The following is a 23,408-nucleotide window of genomic DNA, read 5'->3' on the forward strand; positions in this document are numbered from 1 at the left end:
TGAACAATTTGCTTTGTTATATTTTGTTGGGTTGTTTTTTTTTTTCCTTAAAACTTTAGTTTTGTCATCTTATCAATAAACTATTATGTCAATCTCATGTAAGTTTTGAGTTGTATCACAGCAGTTCCTGCTAGAAAAATACTCTGCACAAACAAATCTCTTACTGCTTTTGCACTTGTTATTGTGAGTATTTTGTATGGCCATTTAGTAATTCTGATTTCATATTGAAATTGTGCTGTGATATTTATGTGGATTTAAACTAATTGAAAAGTACCTTGGTGAAGTCCTAGGGTTACATTTATGGGACTTGGTTAATGTTAAGCAATACCTGGAAGAAACATTAAACAAATTTGTAACCAAAGAAAAGCAGATGAAGTGAAAGCACACACTGATGAACTGGAATTTGTAACACTTTTCAGGAATAAAAAAGACCTACAAGCCACTCAGAGGATTAGAACAATGTCTTAACCAACACAAGAGCTTTACATACCCTAAAGCCTACCTAGAAGATGTAGAACACACAACCAGGGAATTAAAAAAAAAATCACTAAAAGCTAATAACAGCCTCAAATACCAGTGAGACCCAGCTACAAATACATTTTCAGAGCATGGAAAATGTTACTGCCATGTGAAGCCCTGGCACTGGTCTCATTTATGCCTGTTTTGTTGGTCCACACTCATAAATTTCAGGGTCAGACACAGTTGGAGCATGTATGTGTTATAAAATGAATATAATTTGAGATTCATTCCCTCGGTTTCCAGCTGCCTTCCTTTAAAGAATTGCACTGAAAGTTTTTAAACTGAGTATTAAGGGTAATTAACAACATTTCAGGGACGAATACATTAGCTGAGAATTATTCCTCCTCTGTCCCAGGAGTCTTTGCCAAGGGACAACTTCTGTCCTGAGCAAGTGCCAGTTGTGTTAATTAAGGAAAACTCATGAAGCACAGAGGAAACTACAGTGCAATACCAGGTTAAAACTGCTTCAGGTACTTGATCCTAAGGACACTTCTCCTCTGTAAAACTTGGGGTCTTAGACTTCTAGGTTAAAAAAACCCAACTCCAGTTGCTCCTGCAATACAACTGCTGAGCTGGATGATGGCTGCAAACCCTCCATGGATGTATTTTCACAAAAGAAAATCAGTGTTGATTGTTAAAAGCACAGCTAGGGTTTATGCAATAGGGACTGATTTCAAGAAAACTTGAAAACTTCTAAACATATTCCTTAAAATCTCCCCCCAAACAACAAAAAAGTCATGAAAGGAGGAATTCCGCCCCCCCCCCCCCCCCCCGCCTCAGGAAATAACAGCTTGAAATTCCCACTGAATTTAGACATAATCATCTTCACAAAGATCGATCTGTCCCAAAATACCCTATACTCTAGTTAATATGATTATTCAGGAAAAAAAAAAAATCAACTTTATGATTTTATTTGAATGCCTTCTGAAATTTGTGTGGTATAAATAGGGAAAGACTTCTTCTCTTGGACTAAAAATATCTGTATTGGAAGATTTTGAATGGCTAAGATTTGTTTCACCATTTGCTAGCCAAACTTCACCCAACTGTGATCAACTGTGTATTACAGTAATGCTGGAATATTGGAGTAATCATTTTAATAAAACCAGGAGAGGAAATCAGCAGAGAGAAGAAAGCTTGTTTTACTTGGATAAAAATGTGTGAAAGAACTCTCCCACATAGGATTTCCAGTAAAACTCTTTCAGCCTCAAGTTAAACCAAATTACAGCCAATTTGTTGGGAAGGGAGTTCATTTGGTAGAACACCAGTCACATCCAGGCAACCAGCAACTTGACTGTCTAAATAATTACATTATTGGTCAGCAGTTCCTTTGATTAAATGTCCTCTCTGTGCCTGGATGGTGAGAAATTCCCAGTTCAGTTGGTTTTTATTTATCATATGTTGGCTCTTATTTGAATCTTTTGGAGTCACACAAATCCAAATAGTATAATTTGTGCTTTTTGACTCCATAATTCCAATTGCATGTCTGGACACATAAATTGATCTGCATTACCTACTGACTTTTCCCATCGTATAAAATTTAGCAATCCAAATTAATAAATACAAGAAGGAAAAAATGATACTTCAATCCTTGTTTCACATATGAAAATACAAAGCCACCACATTTCTGTGCTTTGCTTGTCTAATGTTTTGGGGAGATTTTTCAGCATCAGAGTTTTAGAGGATAAAACACAACCATTTATTCCAGAAAAGACAAGTCACAGGGCTGCAATGTGGTACTCTCAGCATTTGGATGGAATCATCATACATTTGTCTCTGGTCTTATATCCTCCCATACTGAACAACACTCACGCAACATCTATGTAGAAGTTCAAGACAATTCAAATTCTTCTAGAACAATCTATGATTTTATTAAAAGTCAATATAAAACTAAAAAACTCTTGAAATATAAATGGAAGCATAATTTTATTTCCTTTTTTACTAGATAATTTACAAAATGCAGTTGTATCTTACAACATAACTGAAAATGTTGGTTATTGTGATTTTAAAAATGTTACCCACTTAGTATTTTATCTCTACAAAGATAAGATTTTGCTTTTAACCTGCTTGGTGGTTCTCAAACATTGGAATAGGTTGCCCACAGAGGCTGGAGAGGTCTCCATCTTTGGAGAAATTTCATCTGGGCATATTCTGTGTGAGGTGACCTTCCTTGGGCAGAATGTTGAACTAAATGATATGCCCAAAGATTCTGTGCTTCTCTTTAGTAGGAGAATCCGAAGACAAGATAATTTATATTCCTATCATAAAATCTCTTGACATAAAAATTGGGAATTTTCTTTTCTGTGTAACAGATCTGCTTTAAAATGTAAGTAAAAAAATGCAAAAATATTCAGCATTCAGCAGTGGCCAAATTGAGTCCTTTTAATAAAAGGATTGAGGGGGTTTTTTTTATCTCATTGATTGTAATAAAATCTGTCACAGACAGAATGGCCACGTTCTTCTCTCCAGTCTGTGGTAACAAGGTAACAACTGATGGTGTGATCCATAGGTAAAAAACTGCATTTCACTTGCTGTTTTCACATCATTTTTAACCTTGTGATTGCTACCAAAAAAAACCCCATACAAACAACCAAAAAAACCCCATAAACCAAACCAGGAAAAAAAAAAAAACCAACTAGAAAAAAAAATGCTGATAAGGATAGTAGTTAAATAAGGTGGAAGTCAGTAGAGTAAATGGGATTGAAACATGGAAACCTGGTCAAAAATTTATTATTGCATCAGAATATCTGTAAGGCAATGCTATAAGCAAGATATTCAGAGAGCCTATGTCCTTCCTGGAAACCATGGCTGAATTCCTGATTGGTGGAGCTGCATGGAAATAATGGCAGTGCCTCTTCTAACAATGAAGTCACAGTCTCAATAGACAAAGAATTAGAGGCAGCTACCAAGTCTCAAGAATGTTTAATCTGGGGCCACACCCTGAAGGTCTGTCCTCTAGTTCTCTATCAAAAGTCCTCCTTTGCTAGTGGGGAACACTCTAATCAATAATCAATATCCAAGTATTCTGACATGCTGGAATTTGGGAGCTCAGCTCTTAGTGCAGCCATGATGACAAAGGTAGAATTATGAAATTTTGACTTGGATTCATATCAAGATGCTTGGCTGGTGTCTTGGCATTCACAGAGGGAATTTAGAGGCAGCTGGATTTCTGAGGAACACTTTCTGTGCTGCAGATCTCATTTCTGTGAGGACAAAAAAGTAAAGCTTTACCCTGCTCTCATTACAAAGCAGAGGAAATCACTGGCATCAGATGAGTACTGCTACCACAGGAGAATACAGATAAACAGGTTTAGAAAAACTGAGACATCTGGAAAGATGGAGTAAAAATTATACAGAAAATACAGTATGTAACAGTACAAGCAGCTAATAGGAAAGCAGGTCCAGGATGCAGCCAAAAATCCCTTCACGTGGACTGTGCTCACCTCAGCTATTCACAATGGATCTGCACTGTTGTTGAAAAGTGCCAGCCAGGCATGCAAGATGTGAAAATTACTGTCCGATGAAAGGGAGAAGCTTTAGGCACTACCCTTTAGTCTGCTGTCTTCCACTGAAGTAAGACAGATATGTGATGGTCCCTTTTCCACCCACAGAAACCAAAAATTCACACAAAAGCTTCTCCCTGACACAAAGGAGTGAGGAAGAAGTGAAGCCAAGATGATGTATAAACACTCCACTCTTACGCTGTGACGTGCACTGTTTACTGCCCAGCTTCTGGGGAAGCAAACTGTGAGATAATAGTCTTATATATATATGTTATTAAAGCCCCCCAAATCCTCCAAATGAAAAACAGTTTATATTGCCCTCATGTGTTTTTCTCACAGTGTCTGTTCTCTGGAAAACTTCCTCTGCTAAAGTCATCTTCAAGGTAGAGTAGGGGACTGCTGGTCTACTTTTCAAATTGTTCCTCACTTTCATATTCACACACCCTTATCATTGGGTAGTCTTCTGTTCACACCTTGTAATCTTCTGGCTGCTTCTGATATCTCCAAGTTTCTTATTTCTTTCAGTGCTGGGTCGTTCTTGAATCAGTTCTTTGAAAGAAATGGCCTTTTTGCAGACCTCGGATGTATTTCTTGCTTCTTCCCCGGGGCATCCAAGACAAATTGCTTTATTCTAAAGGCCTTCGTTCACTTCTGCATCCTCGATCCTCAGCTTTTTAAACAAAAAGAGGTTGTGCTCTGCCTCCACTGCCAGATTTGTTTACCAATAAATATTCAAAAATTATCAAGAACTACCATCCTACTCTCTCCCAAATTCCCTTTTATGTATGGGAGGAATTTCTTTAATAATTTCAGCTCTGAAAAACTCCTTACTGTAATTCCAAGCAGCTGCTGTGCTGTCCCCACTGTTAATGAGCTTTGTCGTCATATGACTCGGAGAAGGACAGAAAGGGCCGTGCTGGCTAAAATTGTTTGAAGTTGGTCTGCAGCATGCAAAATAAACTGGACAGCTCCTGTGTGAAATGGATTGCAGTGTCACTCCCCCCACTGTGGAAATTTAATCTGTCTGGCTGGTGAGAATGAGACTCACAGCAGAGGCAGAAGGTATTGACTTTTCTACTTTATTTTTTTTTTTAATGTTATTTTTATTTTGGAATGGACTGGGGTTCTTTCATCTGAATTGTCATTCTTAAATAATTGTCTTAGTAGAGGCAATGCATTTCAACCTTCTGCCATCCTTTGAGAATTCAGGCAAGCTGTTTGTGTAGAGAGATGCAGCCTGACGCTCTGAACCTACACACAGTGTGAAAAATTGCTTTGATCAGCTTGTGTTTATAATTTAAGGCAGTAAAATAGAATCCTCACTAATTGTGTTTAAGGCATGATGTATTGTGTAATCCACAGAGAGGTTCATTTCAAAAACACTGTAACCACAAAAACAGCTGTTCCACTGAGTCATTCTCCCAACGTACAACTTAAAGCAAAACAGAGCAAAACCCACTCCCAGTTGTAACTTATTTGTGTTGAAGGAGTAGGATAATGCTGGAAATGTGGGGAAAACAACAGAAAACTCCACATTCCTTTTTATACCAGAAATTTGGAAAAACAAAAGAAAGAGCCTTTGGAGTTAAAGACCCCAGAAAAACCTCAGTTTTCAAGAGATATTGGTATTATGGAGAGCAAGCCACGCATTGATAGTAAAAAAAATTTGCAAAGATAGGAATGAGTCTAAAATTAGATGGGATGGAATTAAAATAAGAAACCAAGACATCAGTGAAATCCCCCAAAAAATCATGTCACAAAAGTGCCTGTGTGCATATTTTCATGGTGTTTAAGCCTAATAAAGGCTCTGAAAGAGAAGCTAGTAATAACTAGGAAAACAGGTGGAGGAAACTGCACTACAAAAAATACAAAAAGATAAAATGTACTGCAAGCACAGCTCTTTCATCAGTAGGAAGTTGAGTGAGCAAGTGAACAACCCTTTGCACATTTAGAATGACCTTTCAATCCACCTTGCTTTTGGAGGGAAATTATAAGATAGGTTCAAGTTTCATACTGAACTCCAAACTTTTTCTTTTCTCTTAGTGGGAGAAAGAAATTAGAACTTTTACTAAGTTTGTGTTTTATGACTGCTGCAGGGACCAGAGTTTAATTTGCAGTCCAGAGGTGTTTATCCCCCATTTTGGTGCTCCAGAAATGCCGAGCCCCAAAGAGTGTGGAGGTGTGACATGGTGCAGGAGGAAATGGGCCACTGAATAAACTAATCAATATGATTCCAACTGAAGCTGTTCATTGTTTACATTACGTGGCAGATACAGATTCTGGGTCTGCTATCCATGTGGGCACACATCTCTGGGTTGGCTGAGCTGCTCCTTCATGAGGCAGGCACACATCCTTCAGGACACCCAATTGGTCAAGTGTCCATCATCACGTTGTGCTTCCCCTATCCAGCGTTTACATTTTTTGCAGACATTTTCTCTTCTTATTTTTGATCCTGTTGTTTTCTCAGTAACCTTGATGAATTCCTGAGAGCTCTAACAACAAAACTGCAGGTGGTTTGGTAATATTGCTCACAACCAGTTTGGCTGGTGCAGATCCATTGCTACAACATGGGTGCACTTCTCTCGTTGGCAGATATCTCCATCAGCCTGCTCTCCCTGGTGGTCACGGCCTGTGGCCTGGCTCTATTCGGGGTGTCCCTGTTCGTGTCCTGGAAGCTGTGCTGGATCCCGTGGCGGGAGCGGGGCCTGCCCTTCGGGAACAAGGAGGGCAAGCAGGAGCCGCTGCACTACGCAGACACGGACGCCAATGACCATGACTATGGCGAGGATTACCTGGGGCAGCCCGCTGCCTACCCCGAGGCCTCCATGAAGATCAGCCACACCTCCCCTGACCTCCCCTTAGACACCCAGGGGGGGAGCAAGGAGAACTGCATGCCCAATGCGCGGATGCAGCGCCAGACCACTGAGCCCACCTCGTCTGCCCGGTCAGTAACTCCAATTTCTCTCATCAATACGGGCACAGCCCAAAGAGCACGGCACGCTGATCTAAAAAAATGTATCGTCTTCTTGCCACATTCCTTTTAAATAGAAAGGAAAATACGCAAAATTTATTCACTGTGATGCACAAACCTCGTAGGTTGAAGTGACAGCGTCACAACACTATTCCACTCTTCTCTCAACTGATGCCTTGTTGGGGCTACCTAAAAACAGAAGGCAGACAAAATTAAGGGAATGACAAGCAGCTCTATGTATTGAAAGACCTTCAGGTACTTTTTGGGCAGACGAAGCCCCCCAGGGGCTACACCCAAAAAAACGGATGGTGGGTCACAGGTTTTCATATTTTTATGTTTGGTTCATTTGCATATTGGGGGTTCATCTTCCAATTACAGCTTCAGGTAATAAACACATTTACCCCAAGCTTTCTCTCCCCCACCTCACTTTTGTTTATGTCTCTGGGGCTTGAGACTGTGAGATGTCCTTGATTCCCAAGCCTGGAGAGGAATTGCTGTGTCTGACCAAATTGGCAGAATAGTGCACTGACACTCTATATGGAGTTTAGAGTTATACACTAAAGAATTGCAGGATTACAAATACATGAAAAATATAAAAGCTAAAACCCTGAGGCATCACAACTACTGTCTCATTGGTTCCTTTCCCTCAGGAGCTGGATAGCACAGCGTCCCTTAAAAGCACCAGGACAGCCTAGATTTAGCTTGTAAAGCATATTCATTTGCACTTAGCACTGGTGCTGATCACTCAGTAACATCTCCTCAAAGATTTTTCCAAAGAAGAAAAGTAGGGCAAGCTAATGAAAGTCTTGCAAGAGTTAGAAATAGGATTTTAAAATCGTAGATTTTAGCCACAGTCTTGACTGTGAGGAGAAGAGTGACTGAACAAAAGTCAGTGAAGTTTCCAGGGGAACTGGAGAACCAGTAGATGAGTAAAGAGGAAAGGAGGAGGCTGAGAGTGTGTGCAGGGGCAGGTGGTAAAAGGATTATGTTTCATACAGCAAGAATAAGGATCAGCATGTGAAGAGCTGGTAAATATCTGAGTCAAAGCAGATGCCCTTCAGTTGGAGAAGGTAGAGCACTAGCCCAGTGGCTCTTTGCTGGCCTCTTCTTTTTATTCCTCCACAGGAATTTTGCACCTCTCACTGCTATGAGGAGCTTAAGGGTTGACTTTTTTTTTTTTCCCCTTTAGTGACATGACATTTTATCCTGAAAATGACTAATGTAAAGCCATAAGATTATGTATTTATTATGCAGCAAGACAAAAAAATTAGGATAGCACATAAGAGACTGTTCCTGCTTTAAGCATGGGTAAACAGATATTTACCAGGAATGAATGAACAGTTATAGCAGAGGAACTATTGCTGACTACATTCAATATAAATAGCTTTGGATTAATCCTGTACTGGCATTTTCCACGTTTTCTTTCTGTGTTCAACCTGAGCTCCTGGAGCTCCAATACACTGAGTGATTGCTGCACATGAATAGGACAGTAAAATGGAACAAACTCATAGAAGATTAGGGTTTTACCTAATCCAACTTTCACATCTCCCTGCCTCCACAGGGATTACAAATTTGATTTTTGTTACCATCCATGAAGGAGAAATTTCAGTCACAGTAAGCATGAATTATTAAATATCACTGGACCAAAGCTAAAAGCAACATCTTATCCTCAGCTAATGAAATTAAAGGAGCTTTTCAGCCAAAGTACCACAGTGTTACAATTATGGACACAAAATGACCACACTCACCCGTTCGGTTGAAGTGAGAAAAAGAGACAGTTTATTATGGTTTAGGTTTAAGTAGGATTGGGAACCTGATTGAGGAGTGGTAGGTGAAAAGAACACCTCTCTGACCTCAATGATCAATTCAGAAGTTCATCACAGAGAGGAATGAAAACAATCTCCATTGTTCTGAGAGACTGCAAGGGAAAGTATGTAAATAATCATGAGAAGGCTAAGGATTAAGACGACACCACACAGTTTCAGGTGTGAGGAAAAAAAGGAAAACAGTTGTTGGAGTGGTCAGGAAATAATTTCAGCCCAGCTTGGGACATGGGAACAACAGAAGATGTTGTGGCATCAGCAGTCTGATGCTGGACATCAGCTCTCACAGACGTTGGGTGGGGTGGTTTATCCCTTTGTACAAACCTGACCCCGCTGTGTGCTGCCAAACACAAACAGGATCTTACAGCCCGTTTCAACTCTTCCCTTTTCGCTTTAAGGCACAATTCACTCCGGAGGCAGCTCAACCTGTCAAACCCTGACTTCAACATCCAGCAGGTGCAGAAGCAGGAGCAGCTGACGGGCATCGGCCGCATCAAGCCGGAGCTGTACAAGCAGAGGTCTCTGGACACGGACGACAGCCGCAGGAGCAACACCAAGGCCTGTGGGAAACTCAACTTCATCCTCAAGTACGACTGTGATTTAGAGCAGCTGATAGTGAAGATCCACAAGGCCGTCAACCTGCCAGCGAAGGACTTCTCCGGGACTTCGGATCCGTATGTGAAGATATACCTGCTCCCCGACAGGAAAACAAAACACCAGACTAAAGTGCACAGAAAGACCCTAAATCCGGTGTTTGATGAAGTTTTTTTATTTACTGTCCCGTACAATGATCTCAGCACAAGGAAACTCCATTTCTCTGTGTATGACTTTGACAGATTCTCCAGGCACGACCTGATTGGCCAAGTGGTGGTGGATAATTTTTTAGATTTGGCAGATTTTCCCAGGGAATGTAATATTTGGAAGGATATTGAATATGTCACCAATGTAAGTATTATAATTTTTCTTTCTTGAATTTTATTTTTTTCTGACTTTATTTCCCTAATCTGATTATAACTGAAATTGTCCACTGAATTTCTGAAGGAAAATACTCTATTCTCTCTCTCTCAAGCTTTGACCATAATCCAGGGAAATTGACAGTACATTTTCAGTCCTCATTTCTTGTTCTTTGGATATATTAAAGAATGTTTTATGTAGGAGACAGTGGGTTTAGTCATTGCCCTGCTGATAGAGCAGAAATCCTGGAGAATGTTTTAATCTTACTTAATCTGAAATTTACTTAAGGAAATACTACTTTTCTTATTTTGCCTGTCTTCCTGTTTTGCATGTTTTTTTTAATGTAACTTACAGCACACCAATCAGCCAGAACTGCAGGTTCAACATTTCTTATGTAGCAATCTTCAGTTCTTCAAAAGACTGTTCTCATAATGTCAGAAAACCCCACAGCTATAGTCCATCCAGCCAGAGTTCAGACAATGCTGTTCCATGAAAGCACTGGAACACTGAATTGCCTTAACTCTTTGTTGCCCCAGCTGTGTTCCCGAGGAAATGGGGAATGTATTTTAGAAGTCTGTATTTCGGTTACCCCATAGTCTCTGGTATCAAGTTCTATGCAGGAACACAAATAGTGATCAGGTATAAAATCATGGAAATTACTTCCAAAAAAGAAGGAGCTTTCTACTCAGAGCAGGAGCCAACCTCGTTGTAATGCCATTAGAGATGAATCCCCTGCATCCTCGGGAGGACAGACCTTCAGTGAGAGTGATCCATTACAGAAATCCACAGGGGTGAAGGCACCAGTGCCAAGTGTCAGTAAATATTTCATTTGCTATGTCAAACCATACTCCAGTGGAGTGCACATTTTTCAAGTCAAATAAACCAGACATCATTAGCAGTAAGATCAAAGGGTGAGTTTGTTAGACCTCAGTTCAGGAGAGCACTGAAGCATCTTCTTAGATGAGAAGTCATTGAAAAGTAAAGGATGTTCTGAGACAAATAACTTGCCTGAATTCAGGCCGTCACCTTATACCTCTGTGGTCTGGTAACATGCCTCAAATTGATTAATTTTTTTTTTTTTTTCCTTGGAAACTTCTTTATGAAAATGGATATTTTCCTAGTTGTGAGGTGAATTCTCTGCACAGTCCTGTCCCACAGGAGGATGGAAGTGCAGCAGCAGCACAAGCAGTTCCTGTTTGGGGTACAGGTAGGGGCATGGACACTTAGTGTCAGGGAGGATAAACCTGGCTTTTGTAGAAGTTACTGCTTTTCAGCTGCAAGGGAAAAGTAAGGATGTGACAGAGCAGCTGACAGTCATTCCAAGTGAAAGGCTGCCTTCATACAGCATTAAGTGTCCAAAGATCAACTTCATTTTTTACAGTCAACTGGAAGTTGAATGTGCACACACGCTGGGCCTGCTTTGATATGAGCAGGTCCTTTTCCCCTGCTGTAACTCAGGCAAAACATTGGCTCTGGTATTTTCTCTTGAATCACTTCTTGCAAATTTTAAAAGCCATGCAGTGTATCATTCATATTCAGATTTTCTGTAATATCTGAAATGAAATTCAGAACTGAAACATGAGTCATTTATTAATTCCTGCTGATACCAATTCTCCCATGAAGTGTAACCCTGTTTATCCAAACAGAACACACGACCTGCCATCTAGACTTGTCACTGGCTTTCCAGCTAACAGAGGCCTTTTCAAAGCAAGTGACTCATGGTACATAGGAGACACATCCAATTTCGGGTAATGTGAGTTCTGAGATAAGAGTATCAGATAAATGAAAGTCTGGAGTACGCAGTTTACCAATTAACATTTCCAAAATTTCAAAGGTTAGAATTCGCTCCTTGAGGTTATGAGAAACACTCCATGCATCATTTAAGAAACCAAGTTCCAGCCTGTTTTTCTTGTCTGTGCAGCTGAGATATCTCTCAGGCTGACAGCAGAAGCTGGATCCTGATCCAGGGCTGCTCGATGAGGCTGCTGCAGTGAATACTCCTGTGGCTGCACTCCAGGCCAGCAGGCAGCATTAGGGAAACTCAGAAAGGAATTTTGGCAAAGTTTTGAGCCCCGTTTGGGCAGTTCGTGGTAGGAAACCAGAACTGTATCAACTGTAAGAGGTTTTCAATAATTTATATTTGAATGTGGTCTTGCTTCAAATAATAATTAGAGAGCAGAAAAATGCTGGGCAAAGTCACTGAAGGGAATTCACTTTATGTGGGTCAACAAAAAGTGCACACAGGAAGGATAAACCTAGGACATGAATGAGAAAAAGGGAAGCTGCACACAAACTACACATGACAAGTTTGTCATTCTTCTGAAGAGTACAATTCATTTTAATTCCTTGTGCATCTTATTACACTGCCTAACCAGCAAGCCCAAAAGCCTTTATTTTGCATTCTCCATTTTATTATGTTCTAATCCAATTTGACACAGCAATATAAAAGGATGTATCAAATCCTTCTCTGCCCAGCAAAATGTCCTACTTCAAGGGAGCACTGCAGATTATGCCTGAAATATCAGCTTTAGTGCAAACAATGCCATTAAAGTGACCCACTATGCCATGTGCTTTCTTCTGTTTTCTAATAACACTGGAAGATTTTTTTTATCCTAAACCAGCAGTTTTCATTCTTTGGACTATAGCATCTGTTACCATCCCAGAGTTTGAAATTATTTCATAACACAGACACATGTCAGCATAAAACTTTTTACATGCTGAAAAGAAGTCTGGTGCCAAAGACGAATCTCCAATATTGAAATGACTGTTCTTCTAATCCCAGGTCCTCTGAGCATAAAATCTCTCTCCTGTAACACTGGCACTTTTTCCAAGCAGAAAAAAAAGCAGCAGTGGGCTGTTTAATGGTAGAAATAATTGAGTGGATCAACTTTAGCATGAGCATGAAATGAACTAGATAAGCTTTTTTGTTTATTTTTTATATCTACCACTCAGATTACACCAGTTTCTGGTTTATCAAGAAGAAAAGATACATTTTAGTTTTAGCCTGGGCTTCTTCTGTTGGAATGTTTTGTTTGGTAGCATCTGAAACATAATCAGGGTTTGGGACGGGGTTTTTTGGTTGTATTTGTTCGCAGACTGGTGGCATGTTTGAAGAGAAAAAATGAGTGCTTGATAATTCCTTGGCTGCCATCTTCAAACTCAAATGGGATCAAGCAAAAACACATGGCTTTGTCACAAGATAAAATGGGAAGCCATGAAAGGAGAAGGTGTCAGATATGAAACAGGAAGGTGTCAGATGGTCCATTTGGGATAAAGGAAAATCTTCTCTTTCAGATGGTGCCAAGTGTCTTCTTACATAACTTGCTGTGCCCCTAGGAAGGAAAATCTTTTGTCAAGAATTGCTTGTTAAACATCACCAGGCCGATGCAGGGCACAGAGAGCATTTCTGCCAACTGGAAATACAGCTCTGGTTCATCCTGGGATTCTCAAAGTGCTCAGCCATCAGCACTCAATAAGCAGGGGAACTTTCTAGAGAAAAGGAGTGGTGTCAGCGTAGGTGAGGGGGATAACTGGAGTAAGGAAGTAATTTTAGCAGGCAAATTTGTGGCTTTGGTCTTAGGGTGCAAGAGCTTTTGCCACTGATGTTATCTTTTCAGTTGTCAAATATAGTTATGTTGAATATCTAGGCATGGAAGAACAGAAACTGCTCTTTCTTCTGAGTGTTTAAGTTCATATATACACTTTGAAAAGCAATCCTATTCCTAACACCCCATTGGCAGCTTTCTCTCATCTCGAAAACCCAATAGATCAGGGTGCAAAAGGAAATGGAAATATAGGGAAATACTTCTGAATCTAAGAGAGAAAAGAATACAGAAACAAATCACTGGGTAATACAGATAGAGTTTGAGAAGTGACATGCCTTAGACTTTAAGGAATGTGTTTACTAAAACCCAAAAGAGAGTTATGGATATTTCAAAGCTATGAAGAGAGATGAGCTGTATATCAAGTTGTTCACTTTTTCATCCAGAAAGAGCCAGCATATGCCAGAAATTTCAAAGCCAAGAGATTGATTTCATCTGTTTATAAGAATCTTCAAGATCTGTTTGGGTCTGGGTCAAAAACAAAACAGAGTGTCAGATAATGCTGAATTCCTTTTGCACAGATTCAGGAAATGAAAGCATATTGAAAAAAAAATTTAAGATGCATGTTAGTGTTTTGACAAGGAGAGAGTTAAAAATTAGGGTAGTTACTAGTATTTGGAATTCTGCATTCTGAAAATGCTAATAGTTCACTGCTGTTGTTGTTGAGTTTGCCCGAGCAGGAAAGATTTGAGAATTTGTATTTTTAGGCATTTATGTTGTATAACTGAGATGCAACTGGAATCATAACATCACCAGAAGGAAGTTTCAAGCTCCCTGTTTGGGAGATGTGAATGCCAGCCACAGTATGTGTGGAAGAGTGACGAAAAAAGGCTAAATTTTTCAGTCAGTTGTTCATGGAAAGCATAATAATAGTATGAAATACTGAAATCTGTCTGAACTGGAAAAAGCTCCTTCAAAGGCTGCATTGCTCAGGTCCATTCCCCTGCTAAGAGCTGTGAGCAGTTCAGCATCTGCCCAATGCACATGAATAGGTGTAGGTCTTAAGGATGAGGGCTTAAACCCTCAAAACTCCAGGAAAACAAACATTTCTTTGAAAGAAATAGGCAAACAGTGCCCCTGTCTAACCTACAGAGGAGCAGGCTCGGCCAACGAGGATGTGACTTGCTCAGGGATGAGAGCAGGTCCAGGATCTGCAGATTCCTGGCACCAGCCTTAATCCACTCCGCTTGCACTGCTTATCTCCCTCGACAGTGTGCAGACTCTGGAGCTGGCAAGAAGTCAGTTAAGTCCACCTACTCCAGTTCTAAAAACTGTTTAGCTTGTCAAGATGTTTTAGCTAGTGTTTCTGAAATCCCTCTTCTGGCAACTTTCAGAGTTTGGAGAAGTGATGGCACTGAACAAGAGCTCAGAGAAGCCTTTAAAATATTTACAAGGGTTAACAAAATGTTTGAATTTGAGGTGGAGCAGGAACAAACCAAGTCTCTGTTAATGAATTCAAATCCAACCCATCAATGTCAAGTGCCATATCTAATCCTCTTTTGGTGTGTGTGTCAGTAAAAGGGAAACAAAAGTTGATTTTTTTTTTTTTTTAATACAGAAAACCTATCCTCTATTAACCTGATGTTCCATTCCTTTAGGCTTTGACATCAGGGAAGCAACCAGTTATGGTTGTGGAGATGTATCTGCTTAATTGACTTGCAAATGCAAGTCTCTTTAGAAGAGACAGATTTGCAAACCCATGAATCTTCTCTGTTTTAAAACATGGCAACTATTTCATGGCTATTTTAAGGCAGTAAGCACAAGGGATAAGATTCACCTCGTTTAATGAATTTGTTTAAAAATTAAAATATAAAAAAAACCAACAAAACACAATCAAAACCACAAGTACTCAAAAAATCCCCAAAAGCAGAAAGCATAATTTTCTTTGAGAGGCAGATCAGTGGATATTCATCTTCTTCTGAGTCACAAGGTCATCCTTTGTTGCATGTTTTTTTCTCTCTATTCTTAATCAACTGTACAGAAAAAAAAAAGAAAATGCGTGTGTAATGAATCATTTCATAGCCAAAAGATGTTGGAAAGTCATAGATCTTTAATCCTTCCAATTCCTAAGAGTCACCAAAGTAAGGATGAAATAGAAATTAATTAGACTTCAGCACAACAGGTATAGCACTCGGTGTATAGTAGAGAACAGCTGCAGCCAGTGTTCTTTCTTTTTAAATATCTTTTAAACTACTATTTCAATGCATTAATTTTCAAAACTGGGCTTTTCCTTTTGTCTTTTGGGTAGTTTTTTCCTTTGTAAATTTAATTATTGTAGTAATTATTTTGCAAGAGAAGATTTGTCAGGAATGCCATGCATTTAAATGATTAGGGGCCAGCACTCAGTATGGCTGAACGAAGGACAGACACAATTATGTAGAATCACACAGGGTAGAGAGAAAATACTAACAAGGTTTGCAGAAAGTTAAAGGCAGCATGTGCCTAATTCTGCTGGAGCAGCTGGGCAATGGTGACAATAATAAACAACAAAACTTGGGAAGGGTCAGGAGTAAAAAAAAAAGTCAAATGCCTTGGAGAGCAGTTGTTTGATAAGGAATTTTTTTTTTTTTTTGTTGTTGGTCCCACAGCAGTGGTACAAGCACCGAGAGCTTGGCCCTAAAAGGAGCACAGACTGTTTCATGCAAGGGATTTCCCAGCAGCCTTGTAATTCCACAGGCACAGCCAGGAACAGGATGCATCCTGTAATATCAGTGAGGCTTCAGCTACCATTTACTGGGGGTTTGGTAGCAGTTTAAGGAAATAATAATTCAGAGAGTTGTGTCCATGTGGATGCACCACGTGAAGTGTACAGAGCCAATTCCCAAGGGAGCTTTTTCTGGATATTTCTCTAGAACAAGAAACCCCATACATACAACCATCCAACCAACCAACCAAACAAAAGAATCTAAAGGAGTCAAAAGAATAAAAACAAAACCTATGTAGTAGAAATGGCATCATTCCAGTTAAAAATTTTAATACAAAAGAAGGTAGCTCAAAAATGGTATTTTGAGAAAACTGGAATTTCAAAATAAGACATTTTGATTTCTCATTTGGAATTCCCTTCTGTGACTATGTTTTAAAATATTTTGAAAGCAAAATATTTTGAGTCAAGTGATGGGTACTCTGCTTCAAAATGGAAGCAACTCAAAATTCCTTATCAAATTACAATGCACTTTCCAAACTGATGCCTTTCCTGCCCATCAGTGCTCCATCTCCCTGAGTTCACCGTGGTCCCTGTATCCCTCATGTTTCCCTGCTACAACAGCCCCAGAACAGCAGTAGTGTATGAGGAATATTTTCCTCCACACATTAGCTGCATGCTGAAAAAGGTCAGACACCATCCTAAATTCCTGCTTCCTTGTCAGGAGAAGTGTCTCTGAGTGTCCCTGTTCCACACGTCTCCCTTCTCCTTCCTTCTCACCCTCCTCTGCCAATCCTTTTTTTTCTTTTCCCAGAAATCTCTCTCAAACAAGGTTCTGGGAGAGAAAAAGCTCACAGCAACACTGAATGCGCATAAACCAAAGTCAAAATGTGATCCTGGTCAGCCAAGCCTGTCCTTCAGTTATACCATCCAAAATTGTCAGTGGGGGCTGCAAATACAAAAAAAAAATGTCTTGCTCCAGTATTTTACAATTCTTGAAGACAAGCAAAGAGCATTTGCACAGCACTAGGACTAAAATAGCTGTATTAAAGGGATCTTGGTTGTAACCATTCTGCACATAATTTAGGATTAGACTGTGCCATAGCCTTTTTTTTTCTACAGGGTTATATAACTTTCAATTTAAACATGTATTTAGCCAGGCAGGGGAAAAAAATCGCTTCAAACACGCATTTAATTATTGAACAGTTTTGGGAATGCTGACTCTGTCTTTTTTTTCTAGCAGAGGTCACAAAAAGCATTTCAATAGCTTATGGATTTATCAAAATTTCTGCAAAATCCTACTCTTTAAATTAAGTTTCAATATTTGGAGCCAAACTTGAAAGTATTCTTCCCTCTGAACATACTGTGCTTATGTGAAAAGCCTCAAGCCATTTTTAGACTTTAATCCCCACTAGATATCACAGCCATCAGGCATCTTTCTCCACCAAACAGGGTATTTCAGAATTTTACAATTCCCTCTCTCTGCAGTCTGTTTACCCAGCTCTTGTGTTATTTTCCTAGGGCCTTTTATTTAAAAGCAAGTGGACTTTTTCTGTTGAGTTTCCTTAGGGATTCACTGTGACTGTGCCCTGAACTCACAGCAGGATATGCTGGGTTTTGGGGTAGGGGATGGCAGAGCTATTTGGGAAGCACCTTCAGCACACCATATCCCAAAGGCTGGCATCCTGACACAGCCTGAAATGTGGATATTCCAGGGTGCAGTCCTGCCTTCATCTTTTCTACTACACCTGTAACTCAGGGGAGCAGGCAGAAGACAAAGTGCAACTACACACAGGCGGCTCTTTTCTCACCAAAAGATTTGCTTGCCCCCCCGCTTCAAAGTCTTGTTAGAGGATGTCATCTGTCTCACACTTGAAACCTTTCAGGATTCCAGGATCTGGAACAGAGGACCAAAATTCATCTGTACAGAAGGGAGGAACTGCTGGATCATGGCTAGAGCTAGGAGGCACGAGATTAAATTATAGATCTTGCCAAAATTAAGATAAGGCTGTACCATTTGCTAAATAATCACATGAGGACTGTCTTCAGACCTCTCCATGAGAAGCTGCAGCTGAAGTGGGAGCTGGCCTGTGGAGAAGGACATATCATTCCCACAGAATATATCTATATATGTATCTATAGCTTCTGTAGCTTTTTTCCTCATCCAGGAGATTTGAACTGCCATAAATGCCAGTAGGAACTTCAAAGGACACACCAAACCATTTTCCCTAAAATTTAGTGCTAAATTATCTCTGCTGGCCAGAGCATGGTGCTGATAATGCCCAGGTTGTGGGTTCAGTCCCTACAAGGGCTGCTCACTGCAGAGCTGGGCTGGATGATCCTTGTGGGCTCCTTCCAACCCAGTTGAGAAGTGTAATTCCAGGTATTTTGCAGGCCCTGGGTGGCTGTGGAGGTTGAGCTGTGTGGCAGCTTTCCTTTGCTCAGTCACAGCCCCTCAGAGCACAGGGGCTGCTGCTGAGGCTCTGCAGAGAACCTTCCCCAAGTCACTGCAGAGCGATCGTGGCTCTGCTCCTCCATTCTTGCACTTGGTGAAAAATAGGTAGCCAAACCATCCAGGGGAAGAAGGGTGGAAAGGCATCACTCTTTCATGCCAAATGAGGTGTTCTTTTCTGAGAGGGGAGCTAAAGAAACAATGGCAAAGCTGAGGACCTGACTCAAAGCTTTTTCATCAAGGTTTATCAGCCCCAAGTTTATGACATCTTTGCAGCAGAGAACTTCATTTTAACCCACATTCATTTCCTGCCATGTACTCTCATTTCTCTAAATATTCTGAATACATGTGTATCAGGAACAACACAAAAAGTGGTGTGTTTCCTGCAAAAAAATCCAGCATCACTTTGTGCTTGCCTGGGGAAGATTAAATGACAGACACAAATCTCTGAATTCTGCACTGGTTCTCACAAAGGCAATGAACGCTCAATGCACACTCCAGTTTTAAAGTCATGGATATTATGACTCCTGGAGCTAGTCTTGCTGAAGTTACTGGAAGTATTCACAGGGATAAAAGAGGCAGAGAGGCTTTTGCAGTGTCTGAGCCTTCCTGGGGCTCCCTAGCAGAGATTTAGAGTGAGCATTTCACACCCTGTACTCTGGAGAAGTGACAGGCTCAACTGATGGGAACGCATTAGCAATGTCGGTGCTGCCATGACATTTGAGATTTGTGTAGCTACAGATTCTCCTGGCCCTTCATTGCTTGATTAAACACCTTGCTCTATTTACTCAAGAAAACAGGAGTCACAAGCTGCCTCTTACCTTAGTGAGTGCTTAATCATTTACTGCTCCCTTCACCAGGCAAATTTCAAATTAAAGCTACATACACCATCTGGAAGAAGATTCCTGACTAGTGATGGCATCTTGCTTGTGATGGGTAGGGAAGCAGAAAACAACTGACAGCTGGAGGTTTCACAGTCCATCATATGAACTATTGGGGGAAAATCCCCCATTCGGATATTTGAGGCAAATCTGGCATCTAAAATGTAGCTGTTTATCACAACATCAGGAAACATCACCTTGCTTGCCAGCCAAACAATTACTGACATCCTCAGAGCTTGGAGTCATTGACGCTCCTACCTAACATCACCTTTTTCCTGCAGTAAAGTTATCTGGAAAGGAGCAGTGAATAGGAGAAACACTTTGAAGGTTAACTCCAAACAACAAAAATTCTCCAGACTGTATTTTGTACATCTGTTTTTGGAATTCATTGAACTCTATACGTGTTTTCTCTTTAAAAGTATGCTGGGGTTTTATAAGTATTTTTAAAAGCCAGATGTGATTTAATCAACCATCTGATCTGCATTACTATAACTCTTCTAAATAACCCCAACAATAAAATAAATATGTATGCAGTAAAGTGAAACAAAAGTGTGTACAAAAATGATAGAAAAAAACCAGCAGATTTTGGTTTCAAGCACCCTAGAGAGTCATTTATGATCATCAGGAAGAAAGGAATCACTTTAAAATAATGAAAACCTTTCAATATCTGCACTCCAGTGAGCACAGAATCTTACAGTAAATGCTAATTTAACTATAAACTTCACTCTGTTGGGACCACAACACTTCATGCAGGTAGAAATGAGCAGTGCTCAGGATTAGATCCTGGCTCCACTGTAAAGTCAGGGAAAGAATTCCCACTGAAGCTCAGATTTCATGCACACCCTCTTCCTGTAGTCTGGAAATAGTATCTGGTAAACAGCACAAAAAGGCAAATGAAATCATGTAAAACAGGAGGTAACCTGAGACAGGCATCAGGAAATGTACTAGAACAGAAGAACATGCAAATTACCACCCTTTTATTCCTCTCTGCAAAAGAAATACCTGACAATGACCTACTCAACAAAGATTTGAAGGTACTCCTCCTCCCCCCCAATTTGATGATTAAAACATGACTGAGCTATCAGCTTTGATTTTGAAGAAAGCAGATGGAAATCTCTCCATCAGAAATTACTGGAATTCTGCATTCACAGCTTCAATTTTTGACTGGCTGCAGCCATCCTGAGGGAATGAAAATAGATTCTTTTCCTCCAAGGTTTCAGCTGTGAGCACTCTGACCCATTCCTTTTGGTAGCTCAGGATAATTTCTCATTTTCCAGCTCTTTTTTCAAATCCTTCACTTTACTTGATTTATAAATAATTGCAATTAAAATCTCTTAATTTATAGAGCACCAGCATTTTTGGGAAAGCCGTGAAAAAACACTTCATTCAACACCAAGTTTTTATCAGAAAAGGACATGTAAAAAGTGTTATAAATGGGCGGAGATAATATTTTTCTCCTTAAAATGCCTTTATTAATCAGCTCTTACAATGGTGGCTCAAGGGTTTTTGGTAGCCTGGTTTGCACTTGAGGAGGAGGGTTCTTGGTCAGCTCTGCAGCAGGAAGTTCAGCAGGGCTGGAGAACTCTTCCCTTGCTGGGAGTGTTCCAAAAGTTCTGAATTCTGTCTGTTTGCCTCGGGGTCTCACTCCTGGTTTGGTACTTTTAAGTTACAGTGAGTTACAAAAACTGGAAAAATCAGTTTCACTGATGCTTTAGGGTACACACGGCCCAGTATTGGTTTTTGTGGGCTTAAATTTTACTTAGGTTTATTTTTATAAGGGGTTTTTGGTGTTAAAATGGTCCCGAGATGCACCTGGGATTTTTAATTTGCATGTACGGAGTCGCTCTGGGGGCGCAGGGGCTGCAGAGGCTCTAACAGCCTCATGGCAATTTTGCTGGGGCGGGTGTCCCGTTGGCAGAGACATGCTGCTGCGGCGGCTGTTTGGCAGCCCGGCGGCGGCCCAGGGACGCAGCTCTCTTCACAGGAGCCCGGGGACGCGCCGTCTCGTCGGCAGAGCCGCAGCAGCCACAGCCGCCCGGGACGGAAGCCGCGCCGGAGCAGGGCAGCTCAGCAGCCCCGTCGGTCTGCGGCCGCGGCTGGCTGCCCAGCGGCCGCTCGGGAGCGGTTTGGGAGCTGGGAGTCGCGGTGCCAGAGCCGTTTTGCGGCGGGGGTTTTTCGCGCCGGGCTCGGGCTGGGGCCGGCTGGCCCGTTGGTTTGCGGTGGCGGCTGGCCGCCCGATGGCTGTCCGGCGGGAGCGCCCAGCCCCGCAGCTGTGGTGGAGCGCGGCAGGCTGGGCGCGGAGGAGGCGCGGGGCCGTGCGGCCGGGCTTCTTTGAAGGGAGTGGGCGAGCCCGCTCCCGGGGTCTGTTTTTAAGGCGGTCTGGGGTCTGGGGTGGGTATGGAGGGGCAGCAGCGCCGGGGAGCCAAGTTGGAGCCGCGTGGCATGCCAGCAGCCATAGCGGCTCTCCTGTGGCCTCGGTGGCGGGTGGCCCGCTCACCCTCCCTCGGCCCCGGCGGCGGGTGGCCCGCTCCGGTGTCTGGGGGGGGGTGGGGGCCGCAGGCGGTCTCCAGCGACCAAGCAGGCCGCCCCCACTGCCCCCCCAGGGGGGCCACGGAGGTGGCTCTTTACTGTTACATTACAAAATAAACATTCAAGATATTAATACACTTATTACATAACAATCAAGGGTTTCAATTTACTAAATTTCATTTCTTTCAAAAAGCTTCCTATCCTATCTGTAACAGTAATACTTTTTTGTTACAATACAGATATTTTTATAGACAAATGTACCTATAGCATTAGAGGCTCACTGTCTTCATCCCCCCCATCATCATGTTCTTCTCAAAAGTTACTTATTTTGGGAAACCTGTCAGTGCTAAATCAGCTCACACATCCTTCTTTTCTGACAGTTCTGAGTCAGGATGGTCAGAGATAACTACACTAAATGCTTTCAAAATCATACGTGCAAAAAATTGAAGTTGGGCCATTCTAAGGTATCAGATCAAGTACCCAAAATCTGATTAACAGAGTTCTAAAGTATACTCATCATTTAGGACAAGCCAGTTCACAACTCTGATTTGATCTAAAAAACATCAAATTATTTAAATTACAAAACTAATCAAACTGATTCAAATAATATGAAAACTTGAGAGGGCATGTAAGTGACCATGAGATTTTAAGTCACAGGCTGCCTGGCAATGCTACCTCTTTTTTCCTACCCATGAGTGAGTATGGACTGAATAATACCATTTATTCTGAATATAGTCATGAGCAGCTCTAAGTCTGGGCAGCTCACCACACTCATCTCATAATTCCAGAACAAGCTGCAGAAAACAGTCATTCTCTTCTCTAGGTGTGTTTCACATGTAGCACGTGTAAGGTAAAACAAGTTAGAAGAAAAGTCTGCTGGCAGGGGGGAGTTCTGTTGACTCATCTTTATGGCTTTAAAGCACTTCTATATTTAGGGCTCTCTTTATCTCACATCTTACACGACCCTCTGTGGATTCTTTAGGAGAAAAAAAACATGCTCACTGAAGTGGCCCTAAAATTGCCTCCAGTGCACGTCTAAATATAATAGGGAGGCACGAACACATCTGACAGAGAGCAAGTGTTACAGAAAAAGAACTGTGATCACACTCTGCACAGCCACATCTTCCCCTGCTCATGCTGTAGACACCTGAATGGATGATACACTCCACTTCAGAGTCTGCATTTTCTAAAATGGACTCCTGCCTTCTCTCTTCACCGTCCTTCAGCTTCCTGACAGTCTTTTGTTTCTCTTTAAAGCTCTTTTTTTTTTTTTTTTTTCTCTATACTGCTAAGTAGATGTAGTGCTGGGTTAATAAACTGCCAGGCAGCTCTATGATTAAAATATTCTGATTATTTGTAAGGTAGGTGGATGATATGCAGAAACAGCATCAATTCTCTGTGACCAGATCTCAATGTGTGTCAATTTGTGTCCTAATGACAATGGTCCAGAGTTGTCTCTGAAGAAAAACAGGCAGATGGATTTGCAAGGAACTTCTGGGCAGCACCAGCAGTGAAGATACCAAAATACAGTGAAAT

General features: G+C 41.1%; 1 protein-coding gene across 3 annotated transcripts in view; it reads left to right on the top strand.

Moving 5' to 3' along the window:
• Positions 1-23,408, top strand: part of LOC310911261 (synaptotagmin-9) — a gene marked incomplete at its 5' end in the record, with an annotated part of 69,729 nt that overhangs the window by 24,042 nt on the left and 22,279 nt on the right. For 2 of the 3 annotated variants that reach the window (XM_083885384.1, XM_083885382.1), the window contains 2 exons: positions 6,612-6,963; positions 9,212-9,758. In XM_083885384.1, coding sequence (XP_083741510.1) covers positions 6,612-6,963; positions 9,212-9,758 — 899 coding nt within the window. Of the gene's footprint in view, positions 1-4,918; positions 5,082-6,611; positions 6,964-9,211; positions 9,759-23,408 lie in introns of those variants that run through there. The other variant, XM_083885383.1, reaches the window with a different exon arrangement.

The sequence above is a fragment of the Zosterops lateralis genome, assembly GCF_965231275.1.
Source record: "Zosterops lateralis genome assembly, contig: SUPER_6_unloc_1, whole genome shotgun sequence".
Taxonomy (NCBI): domain Eukaryota; kingdom Metazoa; phylum Chordata; class Aves; order Passeriformes; family Zosteropidae; genus Zosterops; species Zosterops lateralis.